The sequence below is a fragment of the Bos javanicus genome, chromosome 3 (genome assembly GCF_032452875.1).
Source record: "Bos javanicus breed banteng chromosome 3, ARS-OSU_banteng_1.0, whole genome shotgun sequence".
NCBI lineage: Eukaryota > Metazoa > Chordata > Mammalia > Artiodactyla > Bovidae > Bos > Bos javanicus.
In genome coordinates, this window is record NC_083870.1 from 86,381,194 (window position 1) to 86,398,640 (window position 17,447).

The 17,447-nt window shown below is 39.4% G+C and overlaps 1 protein-coding gene across 3 annotated transcripts in view; it reads right to left on the reverse strand.

Annotated features, from left to right (window-relative positions):
- The window catches only part of HOOK1 (hook microtubule tethering protein 1), a 115,227-nt gene that overhangs the window by 61,001 nt on the left and 36,779 nt on the right, over positions 1-17,447 (reverse strand). Inside the window, exons 1-3 of one of the 3 annotated variants that reach the window (XM_061413050.1) lie at positions 10,269-10,488; positions 9,875-10,018; positions 3,187-3,272 (exon numbers count right to left, since the gene is read on the reverse strand). In XM_061413050.1, coding sequence (XP_061269034.1) covers positions 3,187-3,272; positions 9,875-9,937 — 149 coding nt within the window. In that variant the 5' untranslated portion in view covers positions 9,938-10,018; positions 10,269-10,488. Of the gene's footprint in view, positions 1-3,186; positions 3,273-9,681; positions 9,768-9,874; positions 10,019-10,268; positions 10,489-17,447 lie in introns of those variants that run through there. The other 2 variants (XM_061413051.1, XM_061413052.1) reach the window with 2 other exon arrangements.

Below are 17,447 nucleotides of genomic sequence, written 5' to 3' on the forward strand. Positions count from 1 at the left end.
TGGTCATAACTTTCCTTCCAAGGAGTAAGCGTCTTTTAATTTCATGGCTACAATCACCATCTGCAGTGATTTGGGAGCCCAAAAAAAAGTCTGACACTGTTTCTACTATTTCCCCATCTATTTCCCATGAAGTGACTGGACCAGATGCCATGATCTTCGTTTTCTGAATGTTGAGCTTTAAGCCAACTTTTTCACTCTCCTTCACTTTCATCAATAGGCTTTTTAGTTCCTCTTCACTTTCTGCCATAAGGGTGGTGTCATCTGCATATCTGAGGTTACTGATATTTCTCCCAGCAAGTACATGCAAAAACAAGTAAATGAAGCCAGAGGTTTAGAGCCAATTTTAGGTCACTGTCATTTGTTTTATGAAGAAAGAAAGCTTTCTGATTGGTTCACTCATATTATTCCTACAGAAAAGCTATTAGAAGATGGTAAGAGACAAAAGAGAGAATAAAAAAAGAAAAATTGGAGAGACAGAGGATCAGCAATAACAATAGAATCCAACATATTATGTAAAAATGAGTTGGTGATAAAGGATACAGTTTAATTAAAATTGACCTGACCCTACTCTAAACATCAGGTATAGTACTGGCATATAGGAGGTCAAAGAGCCATATGTATATAATCATATAATGGTAAAAACAGCTCTCATCTACTATGTTGTGGTGTAAAGCTATGAAAGATGCTTCAATACATATAAATAACATTTTTGGATATCAAAGTAAGTGAACATTCATCAGCCTTACATCTATGCCAACCACAAGATAGCTATATGTACACCAATAACCACAACAATAAGAAAAGGCCAGACTGTATATTAAAACAATGATGAATTTCCCAAATCAACAAGACCATGTTCACAATTCTTGTGTGCATGCTAAGTTGCTTCAGTTGTGTCCAATTCTTTCTGACTGTATAGACTGCAGCCTGCCAGGCTCCTGTGTCCATGGGATACTCCAGGCAAGAATACTGGAGTGGGTTGCCATTCCCTTCTCCAGGGGATCTTCCCAACCCAGGGACTGAACCAGTGTCTCTTATATCTCCTGCTTTGGCAGATGGGTTCTTTACCACTAGGCACCATCCGGGAAGCCCAATTCTTAGTTTGGACCAATTAAATCACTTTAAAGACAATCTATATGCAAGACAGGAAGCAATAGTTAGAACTGGACATGGAACAACAGGCTGGTTCCAAATAGTAAAAGGAGTACATCAAGGCTGTATATTGTCACCCTGCTTATTTAACTTATATGCAGAGTACATCATGAGAAACACTGGGCTGAGGAAGCACAAGCTGGAATCAAGACTGCCAAGAGAAATATCAATAACCTCAGATATGCAGATGACACCACCCTTATGGCAGAAAGTGAAGAGGAACTAAAACGTCTCTTGAAGAAAGTGAAAGAGGAGAGTGAAAAAGTTGGCTTAAAGCTCAACATTCAGAAAATGAAGATCATGGCATGTGGTCCATCACTTCATGGGAAATAGATGGGGAAACAGTGTCAGACTTTATTTTGGGGGGCTCCAAAAGCACTGCAGATGATGACTGCAGCCATGAAATTAAGACACTTACTCCTTGGAAGGAAAGTTATGACCAACTTACACAGCATATTAAAAAGCAGAGACATTACTTTGTCAACAAAGGTCCGTCTAGTCAAGGCTACGGTTTTTCCAGTGGTCATGTATGGATGTGAGAGTTGGACTGTGAAGAAAGCTGAGTGCCGAAGAACTGATGCTTTTGAACTGTGGTGTTGAAGAAGACTCTTGAGAGTCCCTTGGACTGCAAGGAGATCCAACCAGTCCATTCTGAAGGAGATCAGCCCTGGGATTTCTTTGGAAGGAATGATGCTAAAGCTGAAACTCCAGTATTTTGGCCACCTCATGTGAAGAGTTGACTCATTGGAAAAGACTCTGATGCTGGGAGGGATTGGGGGCAGGAGGAGAAGGGGACGACAGAGGATGAGATGGCTGGATGGCATCACTGACTCGATGGATATGAGTTGGGGTACGCTCTAGGAATTGGTGATGGACAGGGAGGCCTGGTGTGCTGCGATTCATGGAGTCTCAAAGAGTCGGACACGACTGAGTGACTTAACTGAACTGAACTGAAAGCCAATCAGGGTAAAAATAAAATAATTAAGAAATATTTTTAAGAAAGCAGGGAATTAAGGCATACTTCAGAATGACTGCCAAAAAAAAAAGTGTTAACATGCTAAATTTAATGCTCAAGTGTTAATCTTGAGTTAACCATAAAATCTGTCTATTCTAATTAGATCATTTTAAAGATTCAACGTAACTAAGATTATGATAATGTTTCAAGTTGTTTTTTTAAGATGGTAAAGAATTTCTGCTAACCCATTTTTTGCTAAAGCATTTTTCAGAGTCAATCATAAAAAAAAAAAACCTTTACAAAAATGATGGCAATAATTAAACAATTTCTGACATCTAAAGCCATGTAGCAGAGATAGGATTCATTGAAGATATATTATCATGAATGTCAGCTAGTACAAAATCAATATGAAAATTAATAAATTATGACTATAGCATTGGCCCTCTTTGTCTTATTAAGAGTACAGTTCATACTGTGGATATTATAATCCTAATCCTCTTACAATGCTTGGCAAAAATGGTGAAATAATGGATTAAGGCTCTTCTGATATTGTATAATTACTTAAAATGGGCCCAAGCCAAACAGAATCTCTTTACTGGGCTAAAATTTCATTTATAGAATATTTCATTATTGGTGGATTCATACAATTGCTATTATTAATTCAAATATAAATTTTAAATTTAATATTTTTTTCTAAAACCAGTATTTCATGTTTGAATTATCTAAAAAGCAATAATCTCTACGGATTGATACCTTAAAATGACAACAGTATAATTGGAGAAAACACTGTAAGAAATTACATCACTCATTTAACCTGCTTCTTTCCTAGTAACTGTAACTTGTGAACATGACCAGAACAAGTTTAAAATTAAACATCTGTTGAATAGATAAGAATCCTGATTGGTAATTTAATTAAGATGTATCTCTATGAATAAGCAAGAAATAATCAGATGGTAAAACTTTTTGTCCCCTAGATGCATGAATACCTTGATACCATACACCTGTCAGCGCTAAAAAGGATCAAATTTCAGTAGCCTTTCAATATAATTATTTTAGGAAGAATCTGAAACAATACGTACATTTGATGAAGAACTTGTGCCATGGCAACTCCACTAGTCAGCTGTTTGACATCCTGACAGGGTGCAGCAGTATTGAATGTCTGCAGCTAAAATGACATAAAGCAAGTTACTTTAATGCCATAGTCCTCACTCCACTGAATTTATATACATGAATGAGCACTGGAGAGAACACTCTGCCAAACAAAGGAAACTATACTAATAAGTTTCTATAACTGGGTTGTATTTTCATAAGAATAAACACTTAACATTTCATAAAACCACTGAATATTATACCTAAAATATTCAGATATATTGATGTCATATATGAAGTACTTCAGAATTTCTGAAAAATACATGTAGAACTCAAGAGAGTCATACTTTCTGTTTTGTCAAGTTTTAGGAGAATAACATCAGAAAAAGAACTTTAAAACAACCTAATATCTGCAAGTGAAAATTTCATTCATATCACTTGCTAGGAAAACAAAGGCTACAAATGTCAAGTTTAACACTACCTAGTTTATCACGGAGCTCTAGGCAAGACTTCTGCCTGCTACCAACAGTTATCCTTAGAGCATGAACAGTCCAGGGCGCACCTTCAACATCAAGTTGTTTCTATCTAGTTCGGTGTTAGATACTACTAACTTTCCAAATCTCTGTTAAATATTCATGTATATTTTGAGAAGAGAAGTGAAATGGCAGCAGCTCTTTCTAAGAGGTAAATACAAGATAGAAGAATTATTTAAAAGCAAATTACAATAGAGCTAAATGGATTATATATTTTCTAGAAATCCAATCTCAATCTGTAAAGATCTTAAATATACTATGATTCTCTTTTCCCACATTTATTCATCTCCTTTACTATTCAGTTATTCAATTCTAATTCCTTAGTTTATCACCATAAAACACCTTTAGTGGTTGCTGTTTATTTTGAGGTTCTAGAAATCTGTCTCTATTATCCTAACACAACATGGAAGATTGACAGAAACTAAATCGAGCCACAATTACATTCAAAGCACAAAGATAAAGATACTTTCCTGAGCTTTCTACTGTACATAGGGCACTGCAGTATAAGGTGGAATTACAAGGGAACATTACCGGGTTTCCACATTTAGTAGCTTCAACTGAGAATTCAGGAGAGGAGAAAAAGACACAAATCATCTCTAGAAGATGCCACTTTTTCTCCCATGACTGCAGCATGCACAAAATGTTCTGAAGTGTGTAAGAGCCAGCTGATCAAACTAGGGTGTGTACTAGGAAAGACTTTACTAGAGATGATTCCAATAGATGGTCTTGAGTACACAAAGGACCAGGAGAAGGAAGCTTTAGGAAATAGCAACATAGAGTACAAATACAAGAAATGGTGTTTTTAGGTAAGGCATAGTTCAGTATTAATGGCTTTCTACGCATTTCAGTGCCAAGGGAGACAACCAAGGGGCACAGGTTAGAGCTCGGAAGGGCCGAGGTAAGAAACTTGGAATTAACCTTCAGGGCATTATCTATATTATAGGGAAACAGCAAAATAGTTTCTACCTCACAAGATGGTTGTGAGAATTAAATAAATTAGCAAACACAGTGTACTCAGATCTGTGTCTAGCACATGGTACAAATTCAACAGCTGTTAGCACATTAGCTAAGGGTTTCTCAAAGTGTAGAGTTCAAGACAACATGTATCAGAATCAGAAAATCCCCAAGTGATTGTTATGCACCTCATTTTTTTAGAACTATTGCTCTGGGTGATGAAGAATCACTGAAGAATAACAAAGGAGAGACATCTTTATCTTTAGTATGTTGTGGAGAGCAGTTAAGAGTGACACAGAGAAGGAGAGAGAACAGCTTTATGCCTGTGTCAGTTAGAAGGCTCCGGCAATGGTTTTTGTGATAACCTGGGATGCTGAGATGAGTTACCATAATACTGACTGAAAGGACAGCAAATTCATGGAATATGTAAAATACAAAGTAAAAAGGATTTTGCAGTCAAGTGGATGTACAAGGAAGAAAAACCCCAGGGTTTAGGGCATTTTTCAAAGGAAGATAATCATATACTTTCAGGTAAAATGTGGCTTCCATTTTTCAACCCTTCCTACTTATACTTTACACCATTAAGTTTCTATAAAGTGGTTATGATTAGTGATTTTAAAAAGACAATTTCATGAGACACAGAATATTAGGCAAAATAGGAAAGAAGTATGTAAAAGGAGTAAATACACTGAGTGCCTCAAGGCCCACCACACCCAAATTAAGATCGATTTCTCCTTTTTACAGCCATGAAAAGTATTTCCTATAAGCTTTTAAACTAGTTACAAAATAGGTAACAGAGAATGTCATTTCATTTGGCTAAACTGAAAGACTTTACAACCAAAAGTGTGACTAAATTATAAAGCCCAGTACGGGGAGTATAGCCAAAGCAGCAGGATGAAAGAAAATGTATTCTTTCAGACTACTCTTCATAGAGGTGAAGAGGCCGAAGTCTCTTTGTGAGTGACCCAAAAATGACAGACAGGGCTTCCATCTCTAAACACAGTTCTTTGGCAAATAGCATCTTACTGTCTTCTTTATTTTTTAAATAAAGCAAATGATCAGAAATGTGGAAATGCTGTTCCTGAACTGCTTCAATATAAATGTCAAAGAAATCAAGAAAGAAAAGGGGTTTTCACAACTGAAAGCCAACAAAAACTCAACTTTGAGTCAACTCTGGTCTCAAATTCTCTTCCTCCAGCCGCTCATTTCAGAAAGAGGATCACCACTTTGAGTTTTAAGATCTTTATAAAAACAATTCAACCATGCTTTTTTTTTTTTTTGTAATTTGGGCATATCCAACACTCTAATTCTATTGGTGAAATCAGAGTCCAATAACTTTAAAATTTTAAATGTCACAGAGCCAAGAGGCAGAATTAAATTCACCTTCACACACATACCTTGAACTCTCTCCACCATGTAAACGATGCCAAATTTATCTTTCAGCCCTGAATTTTTTTGCTAAGTGGCAGTATAACATTTCGAAGAATTAGTTATTTTAAGATGAATTTCAAATCATAAAATGTACCTTTTAAAACACTGCCAAAACAGGCATCTCTTCACCTAACCAACTTTTCTTGGTGACTTCTCTGTTAAGGATGGTTCTACTGTCCTAGAACAATGTGCAGCACTGAAAGAACACGGTTTACTACCATCTGTGTTCTCTCCTCCGTTATAACTTTTTTTTTTTACCTTCTATCTCCTACAACTTCCTCTCAGCAGATTAACATTCCTTAGATTGGCAGGGAACACATTAAGAGTCCAGGGGTATCATGACAAACCTGTCTTCCATTACCATCTTTCAATCTATCATCAAAGACGACCATTTACATTACTTCTAAGGGTTCTTCTCTGTGTCTTGAAAACTCATTTCTCCTGATTTCAATGTGTTGAAATTCATCAATCTTCTATGAAACAGTTAAAAATGTATCCCAGGTACTTAGTGGTGAAATAATCAATGGTGAAATATTAGTTTTCGAGATGAGGACCAAGACTAGGATATTTACTATCATCACGTTGATTCAATGTTGTACTAGAGATCCTAGTCAGTTTTTGTTCCTGGGGACAGAACAGAAAACAGGTTGGGCAAGGGCTCTGTCCCTAAAGTGCAAACAAGATGACTTCAGAAAATATTAAGTGTTTACAGACACAACAAAAAGGGGTTAGCAGGTTACAACGGGATATGAGTAGGGTACAGGTAGGTCACTCACTGTCACAGTGTCTCTGAAACATGACACTAGACCCAAGAAATGAATGGTAAGAAGTCAATCAGCCACTGAAAGAACTAGAAGAAGGATATTTCAAAGAGAAATTAAAAAGCTGTGATGCATTTATAAATAAAAACAAACAAAAAAAAACCACACAAATGCTTATCTTCCTAAAGAAAGTCAATGTAGCATGGGGGCAAAGAGAAGCATGGCATGAGGGCAGTTTGTAGAAAGTTGGAGAGGTAAGCTAACACTAACAGTGAAGTGGCTGACAATCAGCAAAGTTCCCTGCTGCTGCTGCTAAGTCACTTCAGTCTTCCACGACTCTGTGCGACCCCATAGATGGCAGCCCACCAGGCTCCCCCGTCCCTGGATTCTCCAGGCAAGAACACTGGAGTGGGTTGCCATTTCCTTCTCCAGTGCATGAAAGAGAAAAGTGAAAGTGAAGTCAAAGAAGTAAAGAAAAGCCTAGAGGCAAGAACCCAAGAAACTAAGGCAGAAGATAATTTCACAAAGGAATCATCAATTAACATAAGGATAATAAAAGTTTCCAGTTTGCCAAACCCAGTAAGAGAAGGCCTTAGAGCAAAGAATGCCAGTGCAGTGGGCTGAGGTGTAAATAAAAGTTCAAAAAGTATAAAGGATGAGTATTTAAAAATGAAAGAAATATGACTGAAGGAAAGTGGGGGGATACAGTGTGGCTCAGTAGACACCGATGGCTTTCTGTTTTTTCTCTTTAGGAGAGGGAATATTTGATCAAGTTTACATGTAGTGAGGAAAGAGCTAATGGAAAGGAAAAAATAGATACTAGAGGGGATAAATGACAGAGCAAAGTTTAAGACAACGTCGAAGGTGTGGATCTAGAGCCAGAGCCAAAGATGAGGAGGTCACTTTCCTGATGGAGAGAAGCATTGGGGCTCAAATAGGATACTGATTAAGGTTTGCAAAGAGAAACATGAGAGGAACTGTATGGTTAATCTTAATAGTAAAGCTGGGCTGGGTATGGAAACAGGAGGATTTGTCTATAGCAGCATTTGGGAGGCAACAGTCTGTACATTAATTCCATTTTCTCCATAATGTTTCAGCAGCCTGAGAGAGAACTGGAGAAGCAAACAACCGATTATACTCTGTCATCTATTATCATTCCTTATGTTTTAAATAATTTTTTTACATGGGGCTTCCCTGGAGGTCTAGTGGTTAAGACTCTGCACTCCCAATGCAGGAGGCATGGGTTCAATCCCATCCCTGGTGGGGGAACAAAGATCCTATATGCTGAATGGCACAGCCGAAAAAAAATAAAATAAAAATTTTACTGTTTTTAAGGAATTTTGCCTTCCATTACAAAAAATACACAGATCTACCTACCACACCAATTAAAATGGAAGATTCTTTTGATTATTCTTGATATCTTTCTTCCTCAGTGTCTTATACAAAGTAGGAACGTCACTATTAATACTGATTAAAAGAATGGATATAGTTACGAAATAGTTTAAATTTTTTAATAAAATTCATGAAAATCTTATACTTCACCACCAACCCTCATATAAGTCAATGACATCATGAAGACTAAGTTTACTATAAGTCACATGTTTAGAGCAACAATGCAACAGATTAGGAAACACCCTTTAATTAGTAATTTAGTAAGCCACACCATTAGAAGTAACTGCCTTGTTTCACGACAACCTTAAATATGGCATTTAAACCCCATACTAAGTTTAAGTGAAAATATGGGTGAACAGTCAGCTAACTGCTTTTAACTCAGAAACTCCAGATGCTTGCATTTTACTTAGAGCAAAAACTTTTTACCTCCAAAGTGTAAAGGTAGCTTTACATTATGGTTATTTACAAGAGAATTCACATACTGCCAGAAACATTCCCTGATTTCTTTCTTTTGAATTACATGCATTGAGAGAGAGAGAAATTCATCAATTACTGCCTCTTAATCTAGTCTGTTTACATTCCATTCTACACACACTCCCGGACACAAAATTAAAAAACTGCTTTAGGGGTGAGCATCACTGACTGCACCTTGTGGACCATGGAGCGTCAGACTTGCCCAATATGGACTAGAAGCCACACCTAAATGCCAGCTCTCTCCGATCGCTGAGCACTTCCAAAAGGTGAGACACTTTTGTTGATCGCAATACTGAGGACAGATCCTGTCTGTCCAAACCCAACATAAATTAATAGGACTACCAAGTGTGGATAAAGTGCAAACGAAAATGCCAAGTTTTTTTTTTTCTTTAAAGAAAATGCTTGTCCATTGGAAGAGGAGGGGAACCAGTGAGAACAAGAGAATACGAGCGCCCCACCCCCAACATTATCTTCTGATCCATGCAGGAAATATATACGTGGAAACATCTCTTCTAAGAGGCCTCTACAAAAACGGATGTCCTGGGGTCCGGGAGAAGCACTAACCCATGAACTAAAACCACTTCTTTGCCACCTGCGTCCAAATTAGAGCTAGGTGGTTGCAGTGGGAGGGAGGTTTCAGAGGGGGCTCTTCACTCCCAAGTAGCATAAAGGTCTCTATGAGAAGGCTGTTCTGCAGACGTAAGGCAAGGATGTCGGTGGTCCAGAAAGTCTAGAGCCTGGGCGCAGAGCAGGGGGGAGCAAATGGCCCAGCGAGGAGTAAACGGATGGGCGCTAGGCTCCCGCCATAGCTGTCAGGAGCAGGATCAGGGCGGTAAGACAAGTGTCCTTCTTCCCGCTCCCCCACCCCCACTCCCAGCTCCTTTTACCCTCCCCCCTTCCGCCCGCGAAGACAGAAACACACGTACGCACACTCACTCACCTACGCACACCTGCCCCGCGACCTGCAGGTGGCACTCTCGAGGTCAAGGGCGACTGGAGACGCGGAGGGCTACGCGCAGTCCGGGGCGCAGGTGACCGTCGCTCCTCCGCAGGCTAACGTGCGAGAACCAGGCACCCCCCTGCCCCAGGAACTCGCCGCGGCCCCTCGGCCCGATTCGCCCCCTCGCACTCACCCAGATGATGAGGCTGTCGCACAGCGGGAGCTCGGACTGCGGAAGCGGCTGCGTCTCTTCCATGGCCAGGACCGCCGTCGACTACACCGCTGACGCCGACACCTCCCTCCTCCCCGCGCTCCCCCAGGAGCCGACGTCGAGGACCTGCTCGCCCACCAGGAAAGCTCGGTAGCCAGGCCCAGTACCCTCGCCGCTCACGCGCGAAGCCTCGCGCGGCCGACGTCGCCGGCGTAACGCCCTCCTCGCCGCTGCCCCCGCCCCGCTCCGCAGTTCGCCCCCTCCCGCTTCTGGCCTGGACTGCGCCGCACGGCACCTGAGCCCCGCCCCCTCCCCTCCCCTCCTCTCCCCTCCCCTCCCTGTCCTCCTCCCGCCCCTCCTTCCCACCCCGGCACACCTCTGCCTGGCGCACTGAGTGACCTGGGCGCGCACCAGTCACAAAGAAGATAGGTGCCTGAGAGGGACGGGTGGGGCGGGGAGGGGGCGGGAAGAGCGGGAATTGGTGGAGCAGGAGGGATTGCTGATTGGACGCACCCTCTTGGGCTTCGACCAATCAACGTGAGACAAGACTGAGCCTCCTAGAGAGAGCTCGAGCGGGTGGGAAGGGGTTTATGACCTGGCAGGTGCAGTTAGGGCGGGGGGCAATGAGTGCGCGTGCGCGATGGGGGGTTAGTGAGGTAGTCGATCGCGTAGTCCCAAGGGCACAAGTGGCCACGGGGGCCTAGGAATGTGTAGGAGAAACTCCAGGCATCTTCCCGCCTCCTTGCGAGTAGGGCAGCTCCTGGCTACACCTGTGGAGACCGACAGACTGCTTCCACAGCGTCTTCAGAGATAGATCCTACCAGTGAATAAAAACCATCCAGAAAGGGAAAGCTAATGTTCTAGGCGCTCATTAGAAAAGGATATTTTAATTTGCAGATATGGGAAAGAAATTTTTTCCTATAGGGTAAAATACTATTCAGTTCAGTTCAGTTCAGTTCAGTCGCTCAGTCGTGTCCGACTCTGCGACCCCATGAATCGCAGCACGCCAGGCCTCCCTGTCCATCACCAACTCCCGGAGTGAATACTATAAAGCTGCTTAAACCAAGTAAGCTCTCACAAGATCACAAAACCATGGACAATTTTATTTTAAATGAGGCAAAAGGGAAAGTCATTTACAGGTAGGAAAATGAAAAATGAAATGATCTTTTACTTTTCAAAAAAATATGAAAGATATCAATGTACAATGCTTCTTATGTTTCTAGAGCGGTTGAAAAACCTGTCTTTTCTCAAAATGTTCATGAGGAGGTGTAAAATTGGAAACTAAGGTACTGACTGATATATAGCTTAGGTTATTGAATTGGGCTAGAATATCCCATGGACGGAGGAGCCTGTTAGGCTGCAGTCCATGGGGTCGCTAAGAGTCGGACACGACGGAGAGCCTTCATTTTCACTTTTCACTTTCATGCATTGGAGAAGGAAATGGCAACCCACTCCAGTGTTCTTGCCTGGAGAATCCCAGCGACCGGGGAGCCTGGTGGGCTGCCGTCTATGGGGTCGCACAGAGTCGGACACGACTGAAGCGATTTAGCAGCAACAGCAGCAGAATATTATTACTCTCGCTTGATTTTCATCACTCATTCATAAACTCATCAGTCCATGCTATGTGTAAAACTGCAGCTGGCTCATTTATATTATTGCATCTTTATGTTTTGACATGGAATGTTTAAAACTGATCACTGCAATTAAAAGCCCCCCAATTTAAATCAGTCTCATTCTAAAACTAGAGTACATGCATTTGCTATTGAGTCCCTTAACATTATTCCAGGACTTTCTTACACTGTGTGGAGTCGTTTTATACTTCTGTACACTGGCAACACTAGTAATATGACTTAATGAAAAGTAAAAGATCTAGGAATTGAAGACCTGGTCTGGGTCTTGATTTTACTCTTCACTGGCAATGTTGACAGCTTTCTCCTGTGGAACCTACCCTCCACCTTCCTAAAATGATGAGAATGACACTAACCTCCCCTGGGTACCTCATAAGGGCAAAAATGACAATGGACGTGGAAGGTTTTTATGAATGGAAAACTCTTTTGCAGATATGAGTTACTACAATCATATATGCTTAGAAGTGTATGAGAACGTGTCTCTAAGAGCCACATTAGTGACTACTGGAAATATTTAAGAAGGGGCAACTGAGGGGCAATTGAGTTATCTTTCTGGGATCTATACAATCAGGAATAGATGCCCAGTTTTCTTCATGATACTAGATTCAATAGGAAAATATTAACATGTGAAGGACATGATTGTGAAGTTAAAGAAATATTTCAAATTTGAAAAGTTAGAAAAGTGTAAAACATGAATCATTGAAATAAAACAATACAAAATGTTGAAAAGAGTAAAGTGTACTTTCATATACAACTGGAACAAGCATTTTAGAAATTTTTTTCTGTTTTTAATTAAAAGATTATTTTGTATTACATTGGACCAGAAAAAAAAAAGATGTTAAAAGAAATGCCTAATACAATGTAGGCTGTTATTTTCCAACTGTTGGCATTCATTTCTAAAAGTCAGCACCCATTATTTGGAGAATTGGATAAAATTAACTTTTAAGCAGTAGCAATGGAATTATAAATTGATACACTCTTCTGAAAAGTTTTTGAGGATATCAAGAATCTTTAAAATGTTCAAGCCTTTAAGTCAATTTTACTTCCAGAATCTATTCTAAGAAAATAATCAGATGCCAACAAAGTTGTTGATTGCAGTGCTATTTATCAAAGCAGAAAATAGAAATAGTCATTAAATATCTGAAAGAGGAATGATTAACTACATTATGATATATCCATACAATAAAATATATAGTAGCTCTTAAAATATTTTGAAAGAAGTTTAATTGCTCAGGAAAATGCTTACAAAATAATATTAAAATTAAAAAGTGATGATACAAATCTGTACATACAGTGTGGCTCTCTTGAGAGAAAGAGAGATGAATAGTAATATAATGATAATATCCAGGTTTTGGACTAATTGGTAAGTTTTACCTCTTTGTACTTGACAATAATTTTGAAATTTTATACAGTGATTTTTATCATTAGACAAACTAAAGAACTGAAAATAATTAAAATTTGAATATGGCTAGATCTCAACTGTGGAAGAATATATATAAGAATGCAAACACACACACACACACACACACACACACACACACCCCACCCCTAAGTGTTTGAACAGAGAGAGATTGAAAAGAAAGTTGATTAAAATTATGCCTATGACCTAGCAATCCCACTCCTGGGCATATACTGGGAGAAAACCATAAATTGAAAAGCTTCATGAACACTAATGTTCATTGTAGCACTGTTTACAATAGCCAGGACATGGAAGCAACCTAATGTCCATCAACAGAGGAATGGATAAAAAAGATGTGGTACATACATACAATGGAATATTAGCCATAAAAAGCATGAAATAATGCTATTTTCAACAACATGGATGGACCTAGAGATTATCATACTGAATGAAGTAAGTTAGACACAGAATGATAAACATCATATGGTATTTATATGTGGAATCTAAAAACAATAGGATACAAATGAACTTATTTATCAAACAGAAGTAGAGTCACGTGTAGAAAACAAATTAATGGTTACCAGGGAATAAGGGGGTGGGGCAATAAATTGGGAGATTGGGGTTGACATATACACACTACTATATGTAAAACAGATAACTAATAAGAACCTGCTGTATAGCATAGGGAACTCTACTCAATACTTTGTAAAGGTTATACGGGAAAAGACTCTAAAAGAGTGGATATATGTATATGTGTAACTGATTCACTTGGCTGTATACTGAAACTAACAGAACACTATAAATCAACTATATGCCCACAAATTTTTTTAAAAATATTAAGTTCAAACTTTAGTGTTCTAGATACCTGATGTGACTTATTGCCTGGATGATCTTGGGCAAGTCACTTAATTTCAGTAATCTCCAATTTCAGTCTCTGTAAACTCAAATAATACTACTCAAATAATATTACTCTGTAAACTCAAATAATACTACTCAAATAATATTACTGGGCATTTCTACATTGATTAGGGGTTTTTTGGTGGTAAGTAGGTGAAATTTAACCTGGTAACTATTAAAATGTTATCACAAGGGTACAAAATCTCTCGGATTCAGAGAAAAAATCTGAAGAACTCCACATGGGAAAGGGCAGGTCTCAGAGGAGCTCATCAGATCTAGGTTGCAAAAGTTATAACAAGTCTTTTCAAGAGAGTGCCACCCAGATGAATATGATAAAAATGGTTTCAAGTCTTTTTGAGTCATTCTATTCAAAATTCAAGTTGGAGAAAGAGCATCTAGTGGGTCTATCATGACATATTTGTCCAATCCTTTGCCAGAAGAAGATAAAGTACCTAGAATGGCTGCCCTACCAGGACTGTAAACCCAAGTTGAAACCATGCAATGGTTGCCCCATGTGGATAGAGTAGGGTGTATGGATGCCTGCAGACAAAAACAAAACCAGCAATTCCCTCCATGTAAACTCATATGGTTGCTGTGAATACCAAATGCATATAAAATGTCTAACAGAACTCTTAGCTCATGATAGTTGCTAAATCTATTTTAGTACAACTATTATTTACACTGCATGTATGTCTTAAGGTGTGTGTGTGTGTTTGCACTCATTATAAAAACAGTGAAAGAAGATACATTAAAATTTTGGTAGAGGTTATTCACAATGATTATTAATTTTTAAAATTTCCTCTCTTACCAAAATGAACTAATATTACCTTTTAAAAATAAAACCAAAACTTCTAAAAGAGAAAGATGAGATCAGGATGAGATTTTTAAGCTCTAAATTGGCCCCTAAGTGGATGGATATGTGATAAAAGGAGAAAAGTCCTAACTAGGTACCTTAAAAAGAACTGTAGACGGCTCTACTAATAAGAGTATATCTGTGCCTTGCCCATACAAGTTATGGAGTGAAAAAAATGGAGAAGTCTAAGATTTTCCCTGCTGATATGTAGATACACTGAATGGCTGAGGAAGAAAATGGAAGAAAACCCTGGCTTGGACAGGCACAGATCTGGACATTCAGAAAGAACAGCCATTCTAGCAGAGTGACCATATCAGCAGCCAACAACCCAGTGGACCTCCCAGCAAAGCATTCATTCCTGAAGCAAATTATTGGGCCCCTACACACAAGATCCTACATCCAGTCAGCATCTAGATCTATAATGAGCTGAATACAACAGGAGACATTTCTAGATTGTGACAATTTGTAGAATCTGGGAGATGTTTTGGAGTAAGAGTGTCCACACCCTTGGAAAGGGGATTTACAAGCCCTAGGTAGATTCCCAGGGAAGAGAAATGATGATGAAAATCTACATTTTAAAACAACATCTAGTTCTTAGGCCTGTGATCAGAGTTGGTGCAAGTGCCTAGCTCTATTAAATCCTGTACTGGCTTTAGGAAAGCAAGACCTCAAGACCAACCCCAAACACTAACCACAGGTGAGCTTTAGCTTTTTGATGAGACAATCTTGGACAGAATTGACTTGAGCACTCAGTGGGAGTCATCTCCATAGGCACTTTCAGACCTGATGACTAATGGGAAAGAAACTGGAGAAAATGGATCAGGGATGAGGACTACTTCCCACTGGGTATAAAAGGGAATACTTCACCTTGGCCAGGAACTGACTCCTGTTACGAAAATGATCATTTGGAGACTTACAGGATACTGAAAATATTGCTTCTGGGGCTTTTCATAGACTTAAGAGATTTTATATCACTTAATAAAACTGCTTTTAAGTGCATTTTATTTCAGTATTTAAAGTCAATATGATTACTAACCTATTGAGCTACCCCAAAAGAGATTATTCAAGATTTCAATGATGAAGTTCATGTTCATGTTCAGATCAAGAGTGAAAGCATCTCTGTCATTGATGAATATACAGATACAATACAAAAGATTTTAAATTTATATTATAAGAAAAAAATTGCAAAAAGTGATTCTGAGATGAAGATTAGCATTCAGGAGGTTTGTTAAGAAGTGCTCTTGAAGGTCTTCCCTGGTAGTCCATTGGATAAGAATCTGCCTGCAGGGGACAGGGGTTTGATCCCTAGTCCAGGAACTAAGATCCCACATGCCTTGGGGGCAACTAAGCCCATACAGTATAACTACCAAGTCTGTGTGTTCTAAAGCCTGTACTCTGCACCAAGAGAAGACACCACAATGAGAAACCCATGCACCGCAACTAGAGAATAGCCTCTGCTCTCCGCAACTGGAGAAAGTCCATGCACAGCAACAAAGAGCCCGTGAGCCACAATATTACCCAGCACAGGCAATAAATAAATAAATACATGTATTACTTTAAAAAAGAAATGCTCTTGGGAATAACAGCCGTGGAAGGGAAGGAAAGGAAGCAGAAGTGAGTAGAGGGAGAAAGAAGGCTGAGATGGAGTCCTATTGATAGTCCCAACCAACCCCTGTGGAGCTCTGAAGCTGGGATGATGTGTCTGAGTTTTCTGAGTTTGAATGAAAGGGGTTTAATCATTATGCCTCCATAGTCCTTGGATGTGGGCTATCCTAGAAAGGTGGCATGGCAGCCCAGGCAGTTCACAATGGCTGATGGCTGTCTATGAACAGCACTCCCCCATGTTGGGATCTGGGCATCACATCACAGAATCCTCTGAACAGCAGTCAGGCCCACAGTCATGTAGATGGAGGTGGGGGTGCCATCATTCAGAATGGTAAAGCCTGGTTCAGAAAAGCCTGGATAAGTAGCCCCAACTGGAGCAATAGTATCATAAGCACAAAGTTAAAACGGTCCCAGAGGAAGAACGCTGGCATCCTTCGTTCTTGCACTGAGAAGGCACCAAAATGGAAAGAGAGTATAGAAACAGTTATAATTTCATATAGAGACTTGGTGTCAAATAACTAACAAACACTGCCTTGGAGAATTTAAAACCGGGGTGCCTGGGGAAATAAAAGTTATGAAAGACAAATCACAATGTAGGATGATATTATCAATTGTATTTTAAACTGATGAGAACGAATGATCAATATGTCACTTAATTGAGTGAAAATGAATATCACCATTTCATTTACTAAGCGTATTTAAACACACTCCAAAGCTAAGTCAAATAAAGCTGAACCTGATTATTTTATCTTGCCCTAAGGTGGCACAGTGGTAAAGAATCTGCTTTTAATCCAGGAGACTTGGGTTCAGTCCCTGGGCTGGGAAGATCCCCTGGAGTATGAAATGACAACCCACTCCAGTATACTTGCCTGAAGAATTCCATGGACAGAAAAGCCCGGCAGGCTATAGTCCATAGAGCCACAAAGACTCTGACATGATTGAGCAACTGACACACACAAGAAACAAAGATGAGAAAAAAAAAATTTAATAGCAAGGTATATATTTCAAAAACTACATTTCAAAAACCTAAAAGCAACATGTAACAAAAATAAATATTTAGTAAAATGTATTGATAATAATGTAACCAACCTAAAGCATCACTTTAAACATACAAGTTGTCTGCTTTCCGGCTCAGCTTCCCTAAGTGAATCACAAGATATGTCATCATTTTAC